This window comes from Monodelphis domestica, chromosome 1 (genome assembly GCF_027887165.1).
Source record: "Monodelphis domestica isolate mMonDom1 chromosome 1, mMonDom1.pri, whole genome shotgun sequence".
In the NCBI taxonomy this organism is placed as follows: Eukaryota; Metazoa; Chordata; class Mammalia; order Didelphimorphia; family Didelphidae; genus Monodelphis; species Monodelphis domestica.
In genome coordinates, this window is record NC_077227.1 from 89,248,743 (window position 1) to 89,264,845 (window position 16,103).

The 16,103-nt window shown below is 35.0% G+C and overlaps 1 protein-coding gene across 1 annotated transcript; it reads right to left on the minus strand.

Annotated features, from left to right (window-relative positions):
* Positions 1–29: 29 nt before the first annotated feature.
* On the minus strand, positions 30–15,109 carry CUZD1 (CUB and zona pellucida like domains 1). Its single transcript, XM_007478858.3, has 9 exons — positions 15,028–15,109; positions 14,280–14,415; positions 10,375–10,589; positions 9,587–9,737; positions 8,583–8,800; positions 7,180–7,352; positions 5,184–5,575; positions 2,041–2,309; positions 30–285 (listed from the first exon to the last, which is right to left on the minus strand). The coding sequence occupies exons 1-9, from the start codon at positions 15,107–15,109 to the stop codon at positions 113–115; spliced, it is 1,809 nt and encodes a 602-aa protein (XP_007478920.2). The 3' UTR covers positions 30–112.
* Positions 15,110–16,103: the final 994 nt, after the last annotated feature.

The window sequence follows — 16,103 nt, forward strand, 5'->3', positions numbered from 1 at the left end:
TCATGTTTATTTTGTAAATTCTTGGTATTTCATAAACTGTCCAGTCCTAAAACTACATTTTATTAGATGTTTTAGTGAAATGTTTCTCATTTTAGGCTGGATACTTCTGTTATTAACTCTGTAGCTTCTGATATTGGTATTCTGTTACACGATTTCTGTACTGTCTCACTAGCATTGCTGCCACAATCACCACATTCAGAGTCAGGATCATAAAGGAAAGAAGATGTAAACTGCTGAAAGGCTGGACCCATTGATTTTCTTCTGCATGGACTTGATTCTGAAATTCTTTAATTAGAAAAAAGACATTAGATGCAGAAAAAGAAAGGTTTTTTGGGCATAGTATATTCATAGTAGAGTTAGAATTTTTCTAGTAAGGATGACAGTACATAAATCTTTGGCGTGCATGCACACACACACACACACACACACACACAAACACACACAAAACATCCATATGTAGAGGGCAGCTAGATGGCGTGCAGTGAATAAGAGTGCTGGGCTTGGAGTCAGGAAGACTTGTCTTCCCCACATTCAAATCTGGCCTCAGAAACTTAGTAGCATTGTGATCTGGGCAAGTCATTTAATTTCCCTGTCTAAAATGAGCTGGGAAGGAAATGGCACACCATTCTAATATGTTTGCCAAGAAAACCTCAAATGGGGACATGAAAATTTGGGCATGACTGAAAACAACTAAAAAAAAAAAATATATATATATATATGTGTGTGTGTGTGTGTGTGTGTGTATATCTATCCATATGTAGTCACACAAATACATATACACATATATGATGATGGCAATTAGTATAAATAGAGGAAGAACCATGAACAAATTTGAAAATTAAATTTCTGTTAATACTTCAATTCCAAATAGTGCATTGAGTTTGTCATTTTGAAATTTTAGAATGAAGTTTTTCCATATAGGATTAATTGAGCTCTGAAATCAGCTGGGATATTTGACTCCTGGAATTCAAACATAATTTTGAAATGAGGACAGTCTTCTTTAATGGTAACAAAATCTATATCATAAGCATTTACCCGATTAACGTGGCTTTCTTTGAAATTCAAACTGGATAATGTCTTTCCACAGACAATTTCTATACCTAATTTTAATTTCAAACCAATATCAAATAATTTTTACAAACAAATGATTAAAATATTTCTGGTGAATATGTTCTTAATGTATTCTGTGGTGTATATTTGAAAATTTAGCAAAATAATAAGTTGATTGCTAACAGAAACCATGAACTTTTGTAAGTAGGAATAACGTATACCATTTGTAATTTAGGTTATTTAACACTTCATATTACAAATGATTCTTACGTACATTACTTTGGTTTTTGGAGCAGTTCTCAAAGATAGATGGAACATGGACTGCTCTCTTCATTTCACAGATGAGATAACTGGTCAAACATAACTAAGTATCAGCTTTGGGATTAGCCTCCAAATCTAGTGTACTTTTTTCACCACAGTGATATGCCAAGCTCATTCCTATATAAATTATTTTTTCCATGGCTTTTAATGACATCACAATTTTATCTTCAAAGATAGTTTTTTTTTTCTTTTAAAAAAAGCTCAAACCACTATTTCAAGGCCTCACAGGTTCTTATTCCTAGATGATTTGGAGCAGAGTATGAAGTTAACCCTTAGAGGATTTAGCCAAAGCTTTTTTTCTTTTTGGTTTGATAGAACTTGCCAGAACTTTTAAGCTCCACTAGCAGAGTCTTTAAGGACACAGGTATATATCTCTACTCCTTAAATAAGCAAGTGGAATACTACAAATTTAAATCATAGAGTCATTGTAATAGAGCTATGTATAAAATACTTTAAAATGTTCTGCTATATTTGTTAGTAATTAGCAAATAGAGAAAATTTTAGAATACTGATATTTTGAAAATAAAAGCACAGGTAACTCATTGAGAACTTTGCCAAAATATTTCTTATAAAATCTAAGGTTGACATTTATGTGCCCTAAGAGTGACAAAACTTGAATTTTTTTTTTAACTTTTTGATTCCCTAGTTTGTAAATAGCATATTGCTTACCTAAATTGCTACTTTCAGTGTGATCTGTCTTCAGACGAATAGGACCAATGATTGATTCTGTCTTCCATTTATATGATGAAATATCTCGTTTTCTTCTAGAGATACAGCCTTGATTACATCTAGATTGAGTGTCATTACTTTCACAAATCCAGACTTTACATTGGAGATAAACAGATCCAAGGCTTCTCAAGAACTTAAAAGCACTGAATTGAAATCTTCCATAATGCCCAGAAGGGGGATAGATCTTACAAGTATCATCTTTACTACATCTGTAACAGAATTTGTAGAGAAACTAAACATTAGCTGAACCTAAATATTGGGTACAGATGACAACATTTTTTCATTGGCCTGGTTGAAGACCTCTTCCCAAGTAAAATAAGATTTGGGAAAGTAGAATTAAACAAACAAATAAGAATAACAAGTTTGCATTAATTAGCTATTTGTCAGAATGCTAATATGATAAATCAAAGTCCTGAGTTTAAACAAGGTCTTTTTCAGCTCTGGAATTTTATAAACTCCATACAGAGAAGATTCTCAGCCCCTATCTTTTCCCTTGTGTCTGTTAGTCAAACAAGAGGAATGAACAAAAACATGGCAGGTGCACTCTGAAATTGTCACTTCTAGGAGGAAAGCATCCCATCCTTCCATGATGGTAGTATTTTTAAATGTGTGTCATCCAACTTCCTTTGTGCTCCTTCTCTTTTTCAGATAACTGAAAATTAGTCCTTTAGTGTCCTCATACTGCTGCTTCCAACACAAACTGTATGTTTAGCCCAGTGCCTTGCCTGTAGTGGGCACTTAATAAATGCTTCTTGTCCAGTGGATTGTGGGTCCGTTTGATCTAGTGTAGTTGATTAAAATATGTTTTTTTCAGTTCCATTTTTATTTCCTCATACAGTGCATCTGGGAATGTTAGAGTCCAATGTCAAGTCAACTTTCTTTGTTGGGAAAACATTTTGTTAAAAAATATCTTTTTTTTTCCTCATTTCTACCTATCCAGTTTCATTCCTCAATGAGATGATTGCTTAGTCCAGACTCTTGTCAAGTGTACTTTAAATTATATTTCCCTATTGAGTTTGTCATTTTATGAGTCAAAATACTACTCATGCCCTTCATCATTCTCTGAAAGTTTTTATAGGCTACTTTCTAAGGTAGTCAAATGTTTATTACTCAACCGAGCTGCAGACTTTTTTTGAATCCTTGTGGTCATGATTGATTTACACCAACTTCTTTTGGAAATGGTTAGTCTGTCAGTGCCTTTTCTACTACCCATTTCCCATTTGTGGGGCATCAACAGCTTGTTTAAATAGGTCTGGAGGCCTTTAAAATGCATATCTTGTATTCATATTCTTCAATTTATTATTTTGTTCTTTTTTCTAACAAGTTTGGTCCTACAGTATGCAAATGGCTTATTTAAGATAGAATCATTTAAATTTTGTCGTATGTTATATTTAAGTCACCAAATAACAAAGCACATGTTGATGTAATTTGGAAAGTTCTTTTGAATTCTTTGTAGACCTCTACCTCCCCACAATATATAACAAAATCTTGACACTCAAGGTGAACCTTATTTTTAAGGTGATCTTTTTTGCAAATACTTATGAGTGTTACAATATGAGATGATAAACTATCCCATGAAATATTTCTTGCTTCCTTTGAAGATGCATGAGAAAACCAACTGTCATCTCCTTTATTTGCCTCTTAGAAAAACCCATAACTATATCTTCCTTTTGTTTTTTGTTTCATTTGTAGTAAGAATGTCAAAATTGACATGATTCAGTTTCTTAAGTTATATTTCTATATACTGGTCACTGGCTAGAATCTTCCATTTTGAGAACCCACAGAAAAGTTAATACAAGATCTAAGTGCTGTCTGCCCCCTTTTTCCCCCATTTGGTCATGGTAACTACAGAAGCAGCAAGGGGCTACACAGTACAGAAAGTCATTTTGTATTTTGTATTTTCTTTTGTGGATTGTCATGAATCAAATAATTCATCACCAAGTAGTCAGCCTATATGCCTCTTCATATCTGAACAGACTTGTACCCAGAATGCAGATGAAATATTACTGTGTCCTTACTTGAAACTTCTAGTACATTAAAACCTATGAGCGTTTTCAAGTTCCAGTGCCATGGCCTTTGAGAACACAGGATCACCTCCATGTCTGAAGCATCAGGGTAATACTTTGTGGAGAAATGCTAATAGAATAATATATTGAAGGGATGGACTATTTTCAGAGATTGGCAAGCGTTTAAACTAATTCCTGGGTTTATGGTGAAAATACACAGGAATTTAGAAGAAAAACTGAAGTTAAATTAGCATAAAGCAATCCTAAAAACAAATTTATTTTCACTAGCAACAATCCTGTGTTTATGGCCTCAGACACTTCCCAGCTGTGTGACCCTGGGCAAGTCACTTGATCCCCATTGCCTAGCCTCTTTACCACTCTTCTGCCTTGGAGCCAATACACAGTATTGACTCCAAGAAGGAAGGTAAGGGTTATTAAAAAAAAAACAACCAAAAAACAAAAAGCCTGTTTTTAGATCCCCAAGTTCTAAAGAATAAAGGATTTCACTGAACATATTTTATCTTGTGAGTGACCTTTTAGATATTGTTAACCATATTATATAAAAGTATATGATTAAAAATTGTTAATCCCACATTTTTAACACAAGAAAATGTTTAGATCAGAAGAATTTCTTATTCAATTTCTTTAACCTTCCAGGTTCACATCAATGAGTTATACTGTAAACTTTTTTTTTTGGTTAGTATACACTAATAATTTATTAAAATATTTCTGGTTTATAAGAAAAATGTTCTTTTGTTGGGTATTATAATTTTATAGTACTCATTTTTAATTTTGTTGCTGTAACAAAATTATATTGACCAAACTTGACTTCAAAGTAAAGAGATGTGAAAATGTATTCCTTGTACTGTGAAACACTGCATGCCATCACAGCCTTTTTTTTTTTTGATGTCATGATTAGCTAGTCAGCTTTGCTGATTTTTAAAAATTTTAAGTTATGTGGGCTCTCTGAAAGTAGGAGAGAGGATGAGACATTTGGAAAATGTATGTAATGTAAAAAAAAACCCTAAAATTTTAAGAAATAATGCTATAGATAAATATGATTGAGTAAATACATACCCACTCCTGATTAGATCATATGTTGGTGAGGCAAAGTCAGATGTGGGAGATGCTGTACAGGTATCAAGAAACACCACTAGATTTGGATCTAGTACATGAAGACTGACTTGAACAAAGAGTGTTTGGTTCAGTTCCACATAGTATGGTGAGTTGAGTAAAGGATTGTTGAAGGATTCTGACTCATAAAGTGCCATGCTCACATTATATTTCCCCAAGGCACTTATGTTTTTAATTATATCATCTTCTGTTATATACATAATTTCTACAGTGGAATTGTTTTCCATCTCACATTTCAGAATAATCTGGAGATGTTTCTGACGAGTGATCACTGCAGAACTGGTGGAGTTAGTAATGCTGATAATATTTGTATAAGTAATTGTATGATCTTCAACCTGGAGGACCAGATGCAAATAACATTTTATGTAGCAATTTCAACACTAATTCAGACATAGGCTCAAAAAATTTCTGGAAGTAGATGCAACCCACTTTAAACCTTGGATAAAAAATTTTGTAAGTTTAACATTGCACTATAAGCTTTTTTTTGCATCTGAAAATAATGGGACAATTAGAAAAAATAACATCAAAGAATTAAATAGGCTAAACAGAATAATGAATTTTAGTGTTCTTTGTTGGATATAACTGTATTCCTAATTTGATCAGGGAATACTGTAGCATATTTCTGTTATACACAGTGAACAACAAAGAAACGCTTCCTAGGTAATCTAATTGTAGCCCTGTAGGATCTTTCTAGTTCCATAGGTCTGTTATCTTTGTCACATAAACATTGATACCATCATGGCTATACTTTGTTCTAGCACCAATTAATCTGATTCTTTTTTGCTGTCTCTAATATAATTCTTCCTGTTCCCCCTGTTTGAGTAGTTTAGTTGTTTTTTTTTCCTGTGTTTAGCCCCCAAAAGCTCACACTCTGCTAGAGGAGAGAAAATTTTAAGAACTCTGGACTCTCATTTCTAAATTCTGATGCCAGTCATGTTATCTTGGCCAAGTCATTTTAGTAAGTCTACTTCTATTTGTCTGTCATTTTACATGAATAGAGACTTTTCAAGTCCATTATCATAAATAAACCTCACAGCCATATTAGGTACATTTGGCAGATGGTACTTAGGTCCATTTTACAAATGAATAAACTGATTCAGACAAGTCAAGTGATTTGGTTATGGGAATATAATAGTGGCAAAGCTAAACCTGAACCTCCTAACTTCTTACTCTCAGTCTAGCATTCTTTCTATGCCAACACCACTGAGTAAATAAATGGCTTAACTCTCTGACCCCAGGTAAGTCACCTAATTTTGGTTTGCCTTAGTTTCCTCAAGGGTAAAATGGGGAGAATAATACACCTTCCTCTTGTGTTTTTATGAGTAAGGATCATGTGAGAATATTTGTAAAGCTCTTAGCACAGCACACAGTAGGTGCTTAATAAATGCTCATTTCCTTTTCCCCTCTTTTTACACATTTATAGACCCTGTTATAAATACCATATCTTTCATAAAGTCTTAGTTGACCAAGTTAATGATCTTTCCCTAAAATTTTGTCTATACTTTAAATATTGACTTATTTATCCACGTGTTGTTTCCTCTTACAAAGGTAAGCTCTTTGTGATCAGGGATTGTTCTATTTTTGTCTTTGTAACTCCACTGTTTACTGGTATCTGAATGAATAAGACAATACCTTTATCATTTTGTTTTATAATTTTGGATGAAAGATAAATGATAATATGGTAGAAAGTACTTTGAACTTTTCTGAGCAAATATATTCTAAATTTATAAGATGCTGCCAACATTAAATGTATAAATAACTACTCGACTGTTAAACTTTGGGTCCCCTAATGTTTAATCAGTTTTGGATCATGTATATAAATATTAAACTTAAGGGAATGATAATAAAACATCCTTCAATTATTCAATTTCATTGATGGCACATGCATCTACTTGGATATTTCTTAAACTCATTAGTATACATCATTGTCATTGTTTACCTGTTTAATTGTACCACATTTATTCAAAGGGATAGGAAATTCCAAAACATTTGACACTCTTGGTCTGCAAAGCGGATCAATCAGTTGTAAGTTGTCTTCATTATAGTGAAGGGACTCCAGAAAGGATTTACTTATGATAGCTGTCATTTGATCAGAAGAGCAAGTCAAGGATGCTGTCAATTAAAAGAGGATACAGTCATGCTTTATGCTAGTTGAAGCCTGCTGGTTTTCATGAAGCTCTGTCATAAAGGAATAGCTTTGGAACTGAATTGCTGAAAGGTATTTTGCTTCAAATTGTGAGTAACAGAGATGGAACGAGCATTCTCTCTATGCCTAAGAATTTAGGTTGCACCTTAGGGTCTGTAAGACCAATATTTTTCATTGTAACCTTCTCTACTTTTAAGTCATAGAGAAATACTAAAGTTGTACTTAAAGGACTTGGCTTTCAGAAACCTGAGTTATATCAGAAATGCCTTACTATGGGGGCAACTGGGTGACTCTGGGGATTGAAAGCCAGGTTTTTAGTGACAGGATGTCCTGGGTACAAATCTGGACTCAAACTCTTACTGGATGTGTGACTTTGGGAAAGTCACTTAACCCCCATTGCCTAACCCTTACTGCAGTAATGATTCTAAAATGGAAAGTAAAAGTTTTTTATGTTTGAGATTTTAAAATTTATTAATTATAGAATAGATTACTGCTTATTCCAAATTCACTAACAATAAATCCCCGGATTAGACACTGCTTATTGACATTCAGTTCAATTTGACTTATAAGATACTAAAAATGGGACGTAACTAATTTTTAGAGATTTAGTTGGACCACAAAGTGGGGAGTTTTATTTTCTCCCAATCCCATTTGCTTCTCCCACTGCTGAAGGATGGGAACTATTGATTTGTATTATCCACATTTAGGAAGATGACTAAAGAGACATTCAGCTCCCAAACTTTTAGGAGATCTTAGGTTCTCTTTAGGAGACCTGGGATCTGTGGGTTTCTAAAAATCTTGTTGACAACTGTATTTCAGTGTAATTGTTTCCTTTTATAATGCCATTTCTGATTTTATACCATTAACATCACTTAGAACAGACCCAGAATCTTGACCAGTTTGCCAAAGAAGCCATGACAATAAACAGGTTAAGAACCCCTGCTCTAGAGCTTGAAATGAGGCCTTGTATTTTTGGTGTGAGAACAGTGGAAAAATCACAAGCAATTAAGCGTAAAACATTTGATTCTAGAACATGAAGTCAAGAAAAATTCATTAATGATCTTTTAATTTATCCCAATGCCAAGTCTATTGCAATGTATGTATTATGCACTTAGTAAATAGCTTATTGAAGGAATAATTTCATGCAGCCCTTAATATTGCTCAAAACCAATAAGGGAACAAGGACTGTGACTTACTGCTGTTGACCTCTTTTTCATAAACTGGAGCATAAGAAGCGGAGAAGCCACGATAAGAATTGGCATAATCCGTAGAGAGCACAACTGTCATGATGTTTGAAGAAGACTGAAAAGTGGCTGTGATCCGACCACATACTTTTCCAAGTAAGCCAGAATTTGTGGAGGGTCCATCATAAACAGCAATAAAATCAAATCTGCAGTTGTCATCTATTTCTAAGCTAGAGAATCAGGGAAATGTGATGAATAGATTTCAAAATACAAACAAATGTTGATTGTACAATCCTGTCTGACACCTAAAAAGCTCAGGTGATTAAAATGTTTCTGCAATGGTGATTTATTTTTTAAAAAGTAAATGACAGTAATTCACACTAACATAATCACTTTCTGATTTACAAAGGACTTTTCTATAGCAGTTAGAAATCCAAGCATTGTTATCTTCCTCATAAGGAGAAAGCTTGAGATTCAGAGTTGAAGGTGGCTTTCCTTGTGGACCCATAACTGGTAAGCTTCAAAGCTAGGAGCTAAATAAATTAGTTTTCTGCCTCTGGGTCCAGTATTCCTTCCCTTGTTATGCTGCTTGCCAATGATGATGGTTTCTGAATTTTTAAAACTAGACTCATAAGCTCACAGGATCATAACTGTAGATCTAGAAGGAGGTTTAGAGATCACTTAGTCTGACCTCTTCATTTTATAGAAGACAAAATTAAGATCCATAGAGGATAAATGAATTTACCTCAGGTCATTCAGATCACACTTCCTCTTAGAATTCAAATTTAGATATTGACTCCAAACCCAACTCTTTAAATATAGATCTTGGTAATATTATTTATATGTGCATATACACACATATCATTAATTTTCCTTTTATTGTAATTCCTTGAAAATATAATCCTGTTATCAGATTATCAAAAGAATCCACTCTTCTTTTTACAGAAGAAACTTAAAATTTACTGCATTTTGCATAACTACAATGACATGTAAGTTGAGCAGGATATAATACTTACAAAATCTCTTTGAAGTCTATATTAATTTGGTATCCCTTATCAACTCGTATATGCCACACACAATAAGCAAACTCTGGGTGTGGCTTTGGATAATTAGGGCTGGTAAAGGAGCCCCCAAAAGCATCAAGGTAGCCTCCACAGTTATTAATCTCTGAAACAACAAAGTAAAATTTAAATCCATTAATGCAGGTGCAAGCAAGGTCAGTCTCTTTGTCAAATATTAACCAGCCTTACTATTAGGGCACCTTGACTAGGATGAAGTTAGATTATAAAAGAATTATTATTCCCTTTCTACAGAAAGATGAAAAGATTTGACTGTGGCCCCACCACTAGTGTAATCTTGAGTTGTCTGGTTCCCTTACATCCTTGTGGGATCTCTAGTCAGGTTATGAAATAGAAAATCTGATTTGTCTCAGCTCCCTGGCATCCGGATTTGAATTTTATACTATCAATAATAGTTTGTATTAGATAACATAAGCATTTGATGTAGGTTATATATCATTTGAAAACACTATTACACTAAATTAATGTCTTTATGCTTTTACACATGTGGAGCCTGAACCCTAATAAAGGTAAAGGGCCTTGTCCAAGATCAAAGATCCAGTAATTGGCAAAGGCAGGACTTGAACCAGACTACAAACTCCAAGAATTTCTATCTTTCCACCAGTTTTCCAGCCATATTTGAGAACTCTCTAGCTTGAAACTTCTGGGCATTGTGCTCAGGGTCTTTTTAAACTTTACCGGTATCTTTCTTCAAGTTTCTCTCATTAGAATAAACACCAACTTACGTATTTCCGGGGAAAAGAAGTAATAGAACACAAAGACACTTCTTTGAATTACTGAAGAGCTGGTGGATATCTGAAATGTCAGGCTATTAGATGATGATTCAAATACTGGGACATAGTCGACTTTACTGCAGACTTTTCCAAGAAGAGGCAAATTAGTGCTGGCACCATCATAAACTTTTATGTTTTCAATTTCACAACTCGCATTTGGGTCAAGTCTGTGGGCAAAAAACACTTGTGAAATAATTGGGCATTGATAGGGTATATACTCTGAAGGAAGAAATAACACATCTTACATATAATATGCACAAACTCCTTGTTTATATCTTTTTTATAATTTTATTCAATTATATTTTATTTTCCCAATTACATGTAATAAGGATTTTCAACATCTTTTCCAAAAATATAAGATCTAGATTGCCTCTCTCCCTTACTCCCCTCCCTGTCTCAGGGATGGTAAGCCATTTGATCTGCATTATACATGTATTACCATCTCACTTATATCTTGATCCCACCATTGTAATATCCTCCCAATTGGTCTTTCCTGCATCTACCCTTTCCCCGATCCAAAATGTATAATGTACTGTCATCCAGAACAATATAGGACCAGCTCTGATACTGTCACTCTTTTCTCCCAAACCTTCCATGTTTTACCATTGCCTACTGGGTTATGCCCTAAGAGCAGCATTTAAGCCTTGCTCCAATCTGGTGGCACAACTTTACCAGCTTTTTCTTGTATTATTCCCTCTCCTTTACGCTACTTGTAAAGCTAGTCTACTTGCCATTTTCCAAACCATTCTTTGCTCCTTTGTGGCTCTATATCTTTACTCATGTTATCCTCCAAACCAGGAAGCCTTTTTCTTCACCACTGTTTATTGAAGTCGAACTTGCCCTTTACAGCTGAATCAAGGTGTCATTACAGAGACTTCCTTGATCTGCTGAGATGGAAGGAATCTCTCACTCTTAAGGTTTTTCAGAGTAATTTGTTTTTAAACTCTTCTAGGTACCCATACTCTGATGTTATAAGTATCTGTTGATATGTCTTCTCTCTCCCAAGTACATTGTAAACACTTGGGGGACAGGGACAAGTTTTGTGTTTATCTTTGCATCAAAGGACTTAAAGTTTGAAAGGAACTTAGAGATCAACTAATCACTTTCTTTCCTAAATGAGGCTTAGAGAGGTTTAAGCAACTTGCTCAACTTCATGGAAGGAGTAAGTAGCTGAGGTGGAACAGAGCCCTCAATAAATCACTCAATAAACATTCGTTAAATGCTTATTATGTGCTGGATATTCTGCTAAGCACTGGGGATAGAAAAAGAGGCAAAAGACAGTCTCTGCCCTCAAGGAGTTTACAATCAAATGGGGAAGGCAAAGTGCAAACAAATACATGTAAAGCAAATTATTTCCAGGATAAATAGGAAATAATTAACCAAGGGGAGACCCTAGATTTAAGAGTGTTTGGGGAAGGCTTCCTGTAAGAGGTGGGACTTTAGTTGGGATTTAAAGGAGGCCATGGAGGTCAGTAATTAAGGAGGAGGACAAAGCAAGTACCAGGCATAGGGGACAACCAGGGAGAATTCTTGGAGCCAAGTGACTGATGCCTTTCAATGGAATTGCCCAGAGGCCAATGTTCCTGGCTGGAAGATTATCCAAGTAAGGTATAGGAAGAATGGAAAGGTTGGGGGGGGGGAAGTTAAATAAAGTTTTGAATGATGTCAAGCAGAGCATTTTGTGTTTGATTCTAGAGGTGACAAGGAGCCATCAAAGTTTACTGAGTAAAGGAGCTGACATGATCAGACTATGCTTTAGGAAAATCAGTGGTTGAATAGAAGCTGGATTAGAGTGGAGAGATGAGGCAAGAGACCTACTAGCAGGCTACAGCACTAATTAAGACATGGGGTGATGAGGACTTGGACTACAATGGAAGAAAGTGGAAGAATCTATTGTAAATATATGATTGCTGAATTTTTGATGAGATTAAAAACATAAATTCTCAATGAATTTAGAATTTTAGAACTGACTTCCAAAGATACTTGATTATCTAAGAAATTTAAGTCTAAATTTTGGCTTTCTAAACTTCCTTTTGTTGTTACATTCTGATCTTGTCTTTAGCTTGGCATTTAAAGTCCTTTATAATTTATCTCCAACCTACCTTTCCAGTCTAATTTCATATCATTTCCCTTCCTGATTTTTATGTTCCATACAAACCAGTCTATTTTTGCATCTCTAGGACAGTCATTTATCTCCTCCCTACAAGTCCTTGCATAGAGGAAAGTACTCTCCATCTTTACTTCTTGGAATTCTAAGTTTCCTTCTAGGTAGAGCTCACAGGGAGTCTTTTTTCCACAGGGAGTCTTTCTTCTACCTTTAGCAGTTAGACCTCTCTTCTTCCTTGAATTATTTCATATACACACATACATATATACATACATATATGTACACAGATATATACATATATATGGAAACAACAAATTGTCAAAAATATATACATATGACAATTTGTTGTTTCCATTTTTGTTTTTCATATCTCTAGCATCAAGCAGCATGATTTGCACATAATTGGCATTTAATAAATGCCTGTTGGGTTGAGATTGCGCTTCCTGTCCTCTTGTTTTGGGTAATATATTTAAATGGGGAGAGTGAAGGGCTACCAAATGATTCCACTTTGATAATTCCCTGTGGAAATGAACAAATTTAATATTATTTTTGCTCTCTCCTTACCTCTCTTTTCTTAGGGGAAGGGGAGCACATTTTCTCCCTTATTACACATTATATCATAGCCAAAACTTACATAGCACTTTGTTTGCAAAAAACTTGACATACCTTATTCTCATTTGAGCCTCACAACAACTCCGAGAGGTAGGAACAACAGATATTATTTTCCCTGTTTTATAAATGAGGAAATTGAGGTTTGCTGTCGTATCCATAGTTACACAGCTACTAAGAGGTAGAGAGGGTGTTTGAACCCAGTTTCTCCTGCCTTTAGGTCTAGTAATCTATATATTGTGTACTTAGTGAGCTCCTGAGGATTTAAAAATCAATCTATGTTGTTTTGGAAGTAACTGCCCTTGCTTCTTTTTTCCTTTCTTTCCCTTGACTTAGACTTGAATTTAGAACCTGTGCCTTTTTAAAACTTAGTTTGAAAATAAATGAGAATTAATCAACCTTTTAGTCTTCCCTCTCCTTTACTTTAAGTATATCTTCAGATACTGATTAGAGTAACCTCACTCACAAGCAATGTGACCAGTTGACCTGGGTTAGGTAGGATAACTCAGGATTTAGGTGGGATAACTCTGCCTAAACCTTCCTTATTAGCACCTTTGATCCCTTCTGTTTTCTCTCTTTCCTCTTTTCTTTCCTTGCTTAAAAAAATCCCCTAAATGTTAACCTTCAATCTTAGAATCAATATTATGTATTTATTATAAGGCAGAATTGTGGTGAGGGCTAGACAATGAGGGTTAAGCAACATGCCCAGAATAATACAGCTAGGAAGTGTCTGAGATCAATTTGAAACCAGGATCTCCCATCTATTGGCTCTCAATCCACCTAGCTTCCCCATCTCTCCTCACTTTTAAAAGTCTTATTTATTTGTTATATTATCATCTTTACATTGTATTGCTTTCCCCTGGTTATCCTATCTTTCCTTGGAACTCCTATCCTTCTTAGTTTCAGCAGCCTTTTATAATTTGTCTCCTTTCTTTTCTGACACGTCCCTACCCCATCCCATCATAATACACCCAGTCTCCAAACAGTAACATCCAGCCTGGTGCCAGATTCTCTAGGTTTGCCCCTGCATTTTGGTTACATGATCTGAAATCCTGGGTTTATTTGTTGATTCTTTGCTCCAGAGTGAGACATCAGAAGGGAAGAAAACAGGTGACATTGGTTTGGAGACTAAAATACTTACTGAAAGTAGGAAAAGATGAGTCTGACAGTTTTGTTTTCTGCTCTTTCTATTGTCCAGGTGCAGCTTTCATTGGCTTTGAGTTTCAGGATCAGAGCTTTTTGGATCTCTCCTAGTTGGGCACCGCAGCTCAATTTGCCTGATTTGGGGCAATGGTTCAGAGCTCACTGTATTGATCAGTAATTATCGTCATTCTCTCCACCCCACTTCCCAACATAAGGAACAATGAGCCGAATCCAAGCTCAATTTTTAAAAATGCCCTTTGGCAAAAAATTAAAGAGGTAGAGGAACTAGTTTAGCCTAAAAATTAATTTCTATCCCCTGGAATTTATATGTTGAAAATATATAATATTTTTACATTTATTAAAGGGGAAGAGGAAGGAAATGGCGCGCGCGCACACACACACACACACAAAAGCATACACAAATACCTTACTACTACCACACATTGAATTTATAAGAAAGCCAAGTATTTATGATGAAAAAGACTTCTCATGACTACTTACAATAACATCTCTTTTTGGAAATCATATTGTTTACTAACTCATCTTTCAGTTGACAAAAAGGGACTAACTCTGCTTATGCCTTTGTTTTTTCAAAGAAAGGTAGGAAACTGAAGTCTTCTCAGAGTTTTGGAATCATAGCAAGGCATAGCTGGGAAGAATCTAGGAGCACATTCTCATCTTTTACAGACAAGAGAATGGAAGTTAATCAATTTGCCCACCAAGGTCTTCTCTGTTAGTTTTCTTACCTTGAGGCTGCGTCAAATTCTTTTCTGCCTGACATGACAAAATTAAAAGGGCTAAAGAAATGAGCCTTCTTACTGCCTCCATTCTTGTAAGTGGCTACCTCACCCTGGAGACTCTCATTTTTTATACTGTTTTGTAATTGTTTAGTTACATGAAGATTGGAGACTTTATTTGAGATCAGGAGCTCTTGGCAGATTTTGGGCAAAGCAGATAATTGATACAAGTGGGAAAATAGCAGGTGTTTTCCATAGGTCACTATTGAAATCAAGCTATCTTTCTCTCCAGTAAACCAACATGTTCTTCTCACTTCATTTACCATTTACAAGGTTAGAAGACATGCCAGTGGTTTCATAATCAAAACTACTGTTTGACTCTTCCACTGGAACAAGGCTTTAGCCTGGCAGAATTATATACTTGACCCTCTCCTTCCAGCCCCTAGCTGTTTTGTTTATTTGTAATGAATTCTCACCCACTCCACCCATAACATCCCTATGTTATATAGCTCTAGTAGGTCAATAAGTAAGAGTACTTTCGCCTTTCAAAAAGATTATATCAATTCATTGCTCCACCAACAGTGTGAGAGATAAGACATTTAAGTGCTTATTAAACAAGACAAAAAAATCCATTCCTATCCTCAGGGAGCTTACATTCTAACAAGGGAAGGCACATAAAGGAAATCTGGAAGACAGCACATGATCATGACTTCATGATTTGATCCTAGTCACTGAGAAGTGAGGCTAAGAGCTGATTCCGATCAAGACAAGGTAAAAAACTCATCTCTTAGTTCACCTGTTTCTCTATATCCTTTTTAGAACTGAATTTATCATTATTTTAAAAACAGTGTTGCCAAATTAATGAGGGTAAAAATGGCATTTCTGAATTTTAAAAATATTTTTCAGATTATTAAATCATTTGAATAAATTTTCAGATGATTGTTGATTATTCTGTCACTTCTGTTTGAGAACCACTCATATCTTTTGACCACTTATCTATTGGGGAATAGATTTTACTTTTACAAATTTGCTCCAATTCCTCATCAAAGAATACTTATGGCAAGATTTTCTCTCCACTTGATTCT

What these genes read in the sequence shown, in the direction of transcription:
- CUZD1 (XM_007478858.3), bottom strand. Translation starts at nt 15,109, where the DNA reads ATGGAGGCAGTAAGAAGGCTCATTTCTTTAGCCCTTTTAATTTTGTCA. An exon ending in CTTCTTTTCCCCGGAAATAC is followed by an intron (nt 9,738 to 10,374) that starts GTAAGTTGGTGT and finishes TTGTTGTTTCAG; the next exon opens with AGATTAATAACTGTGGAGGC. An exon ending in AATGTGGTACAATTAAACAG is followed by an intron (nt 5,576 to 7,179) that starts GTAAACAATGAC and finishes CTGGTCCTCCAG; the next exon opens with GTTGAAGATCATACAATTAC.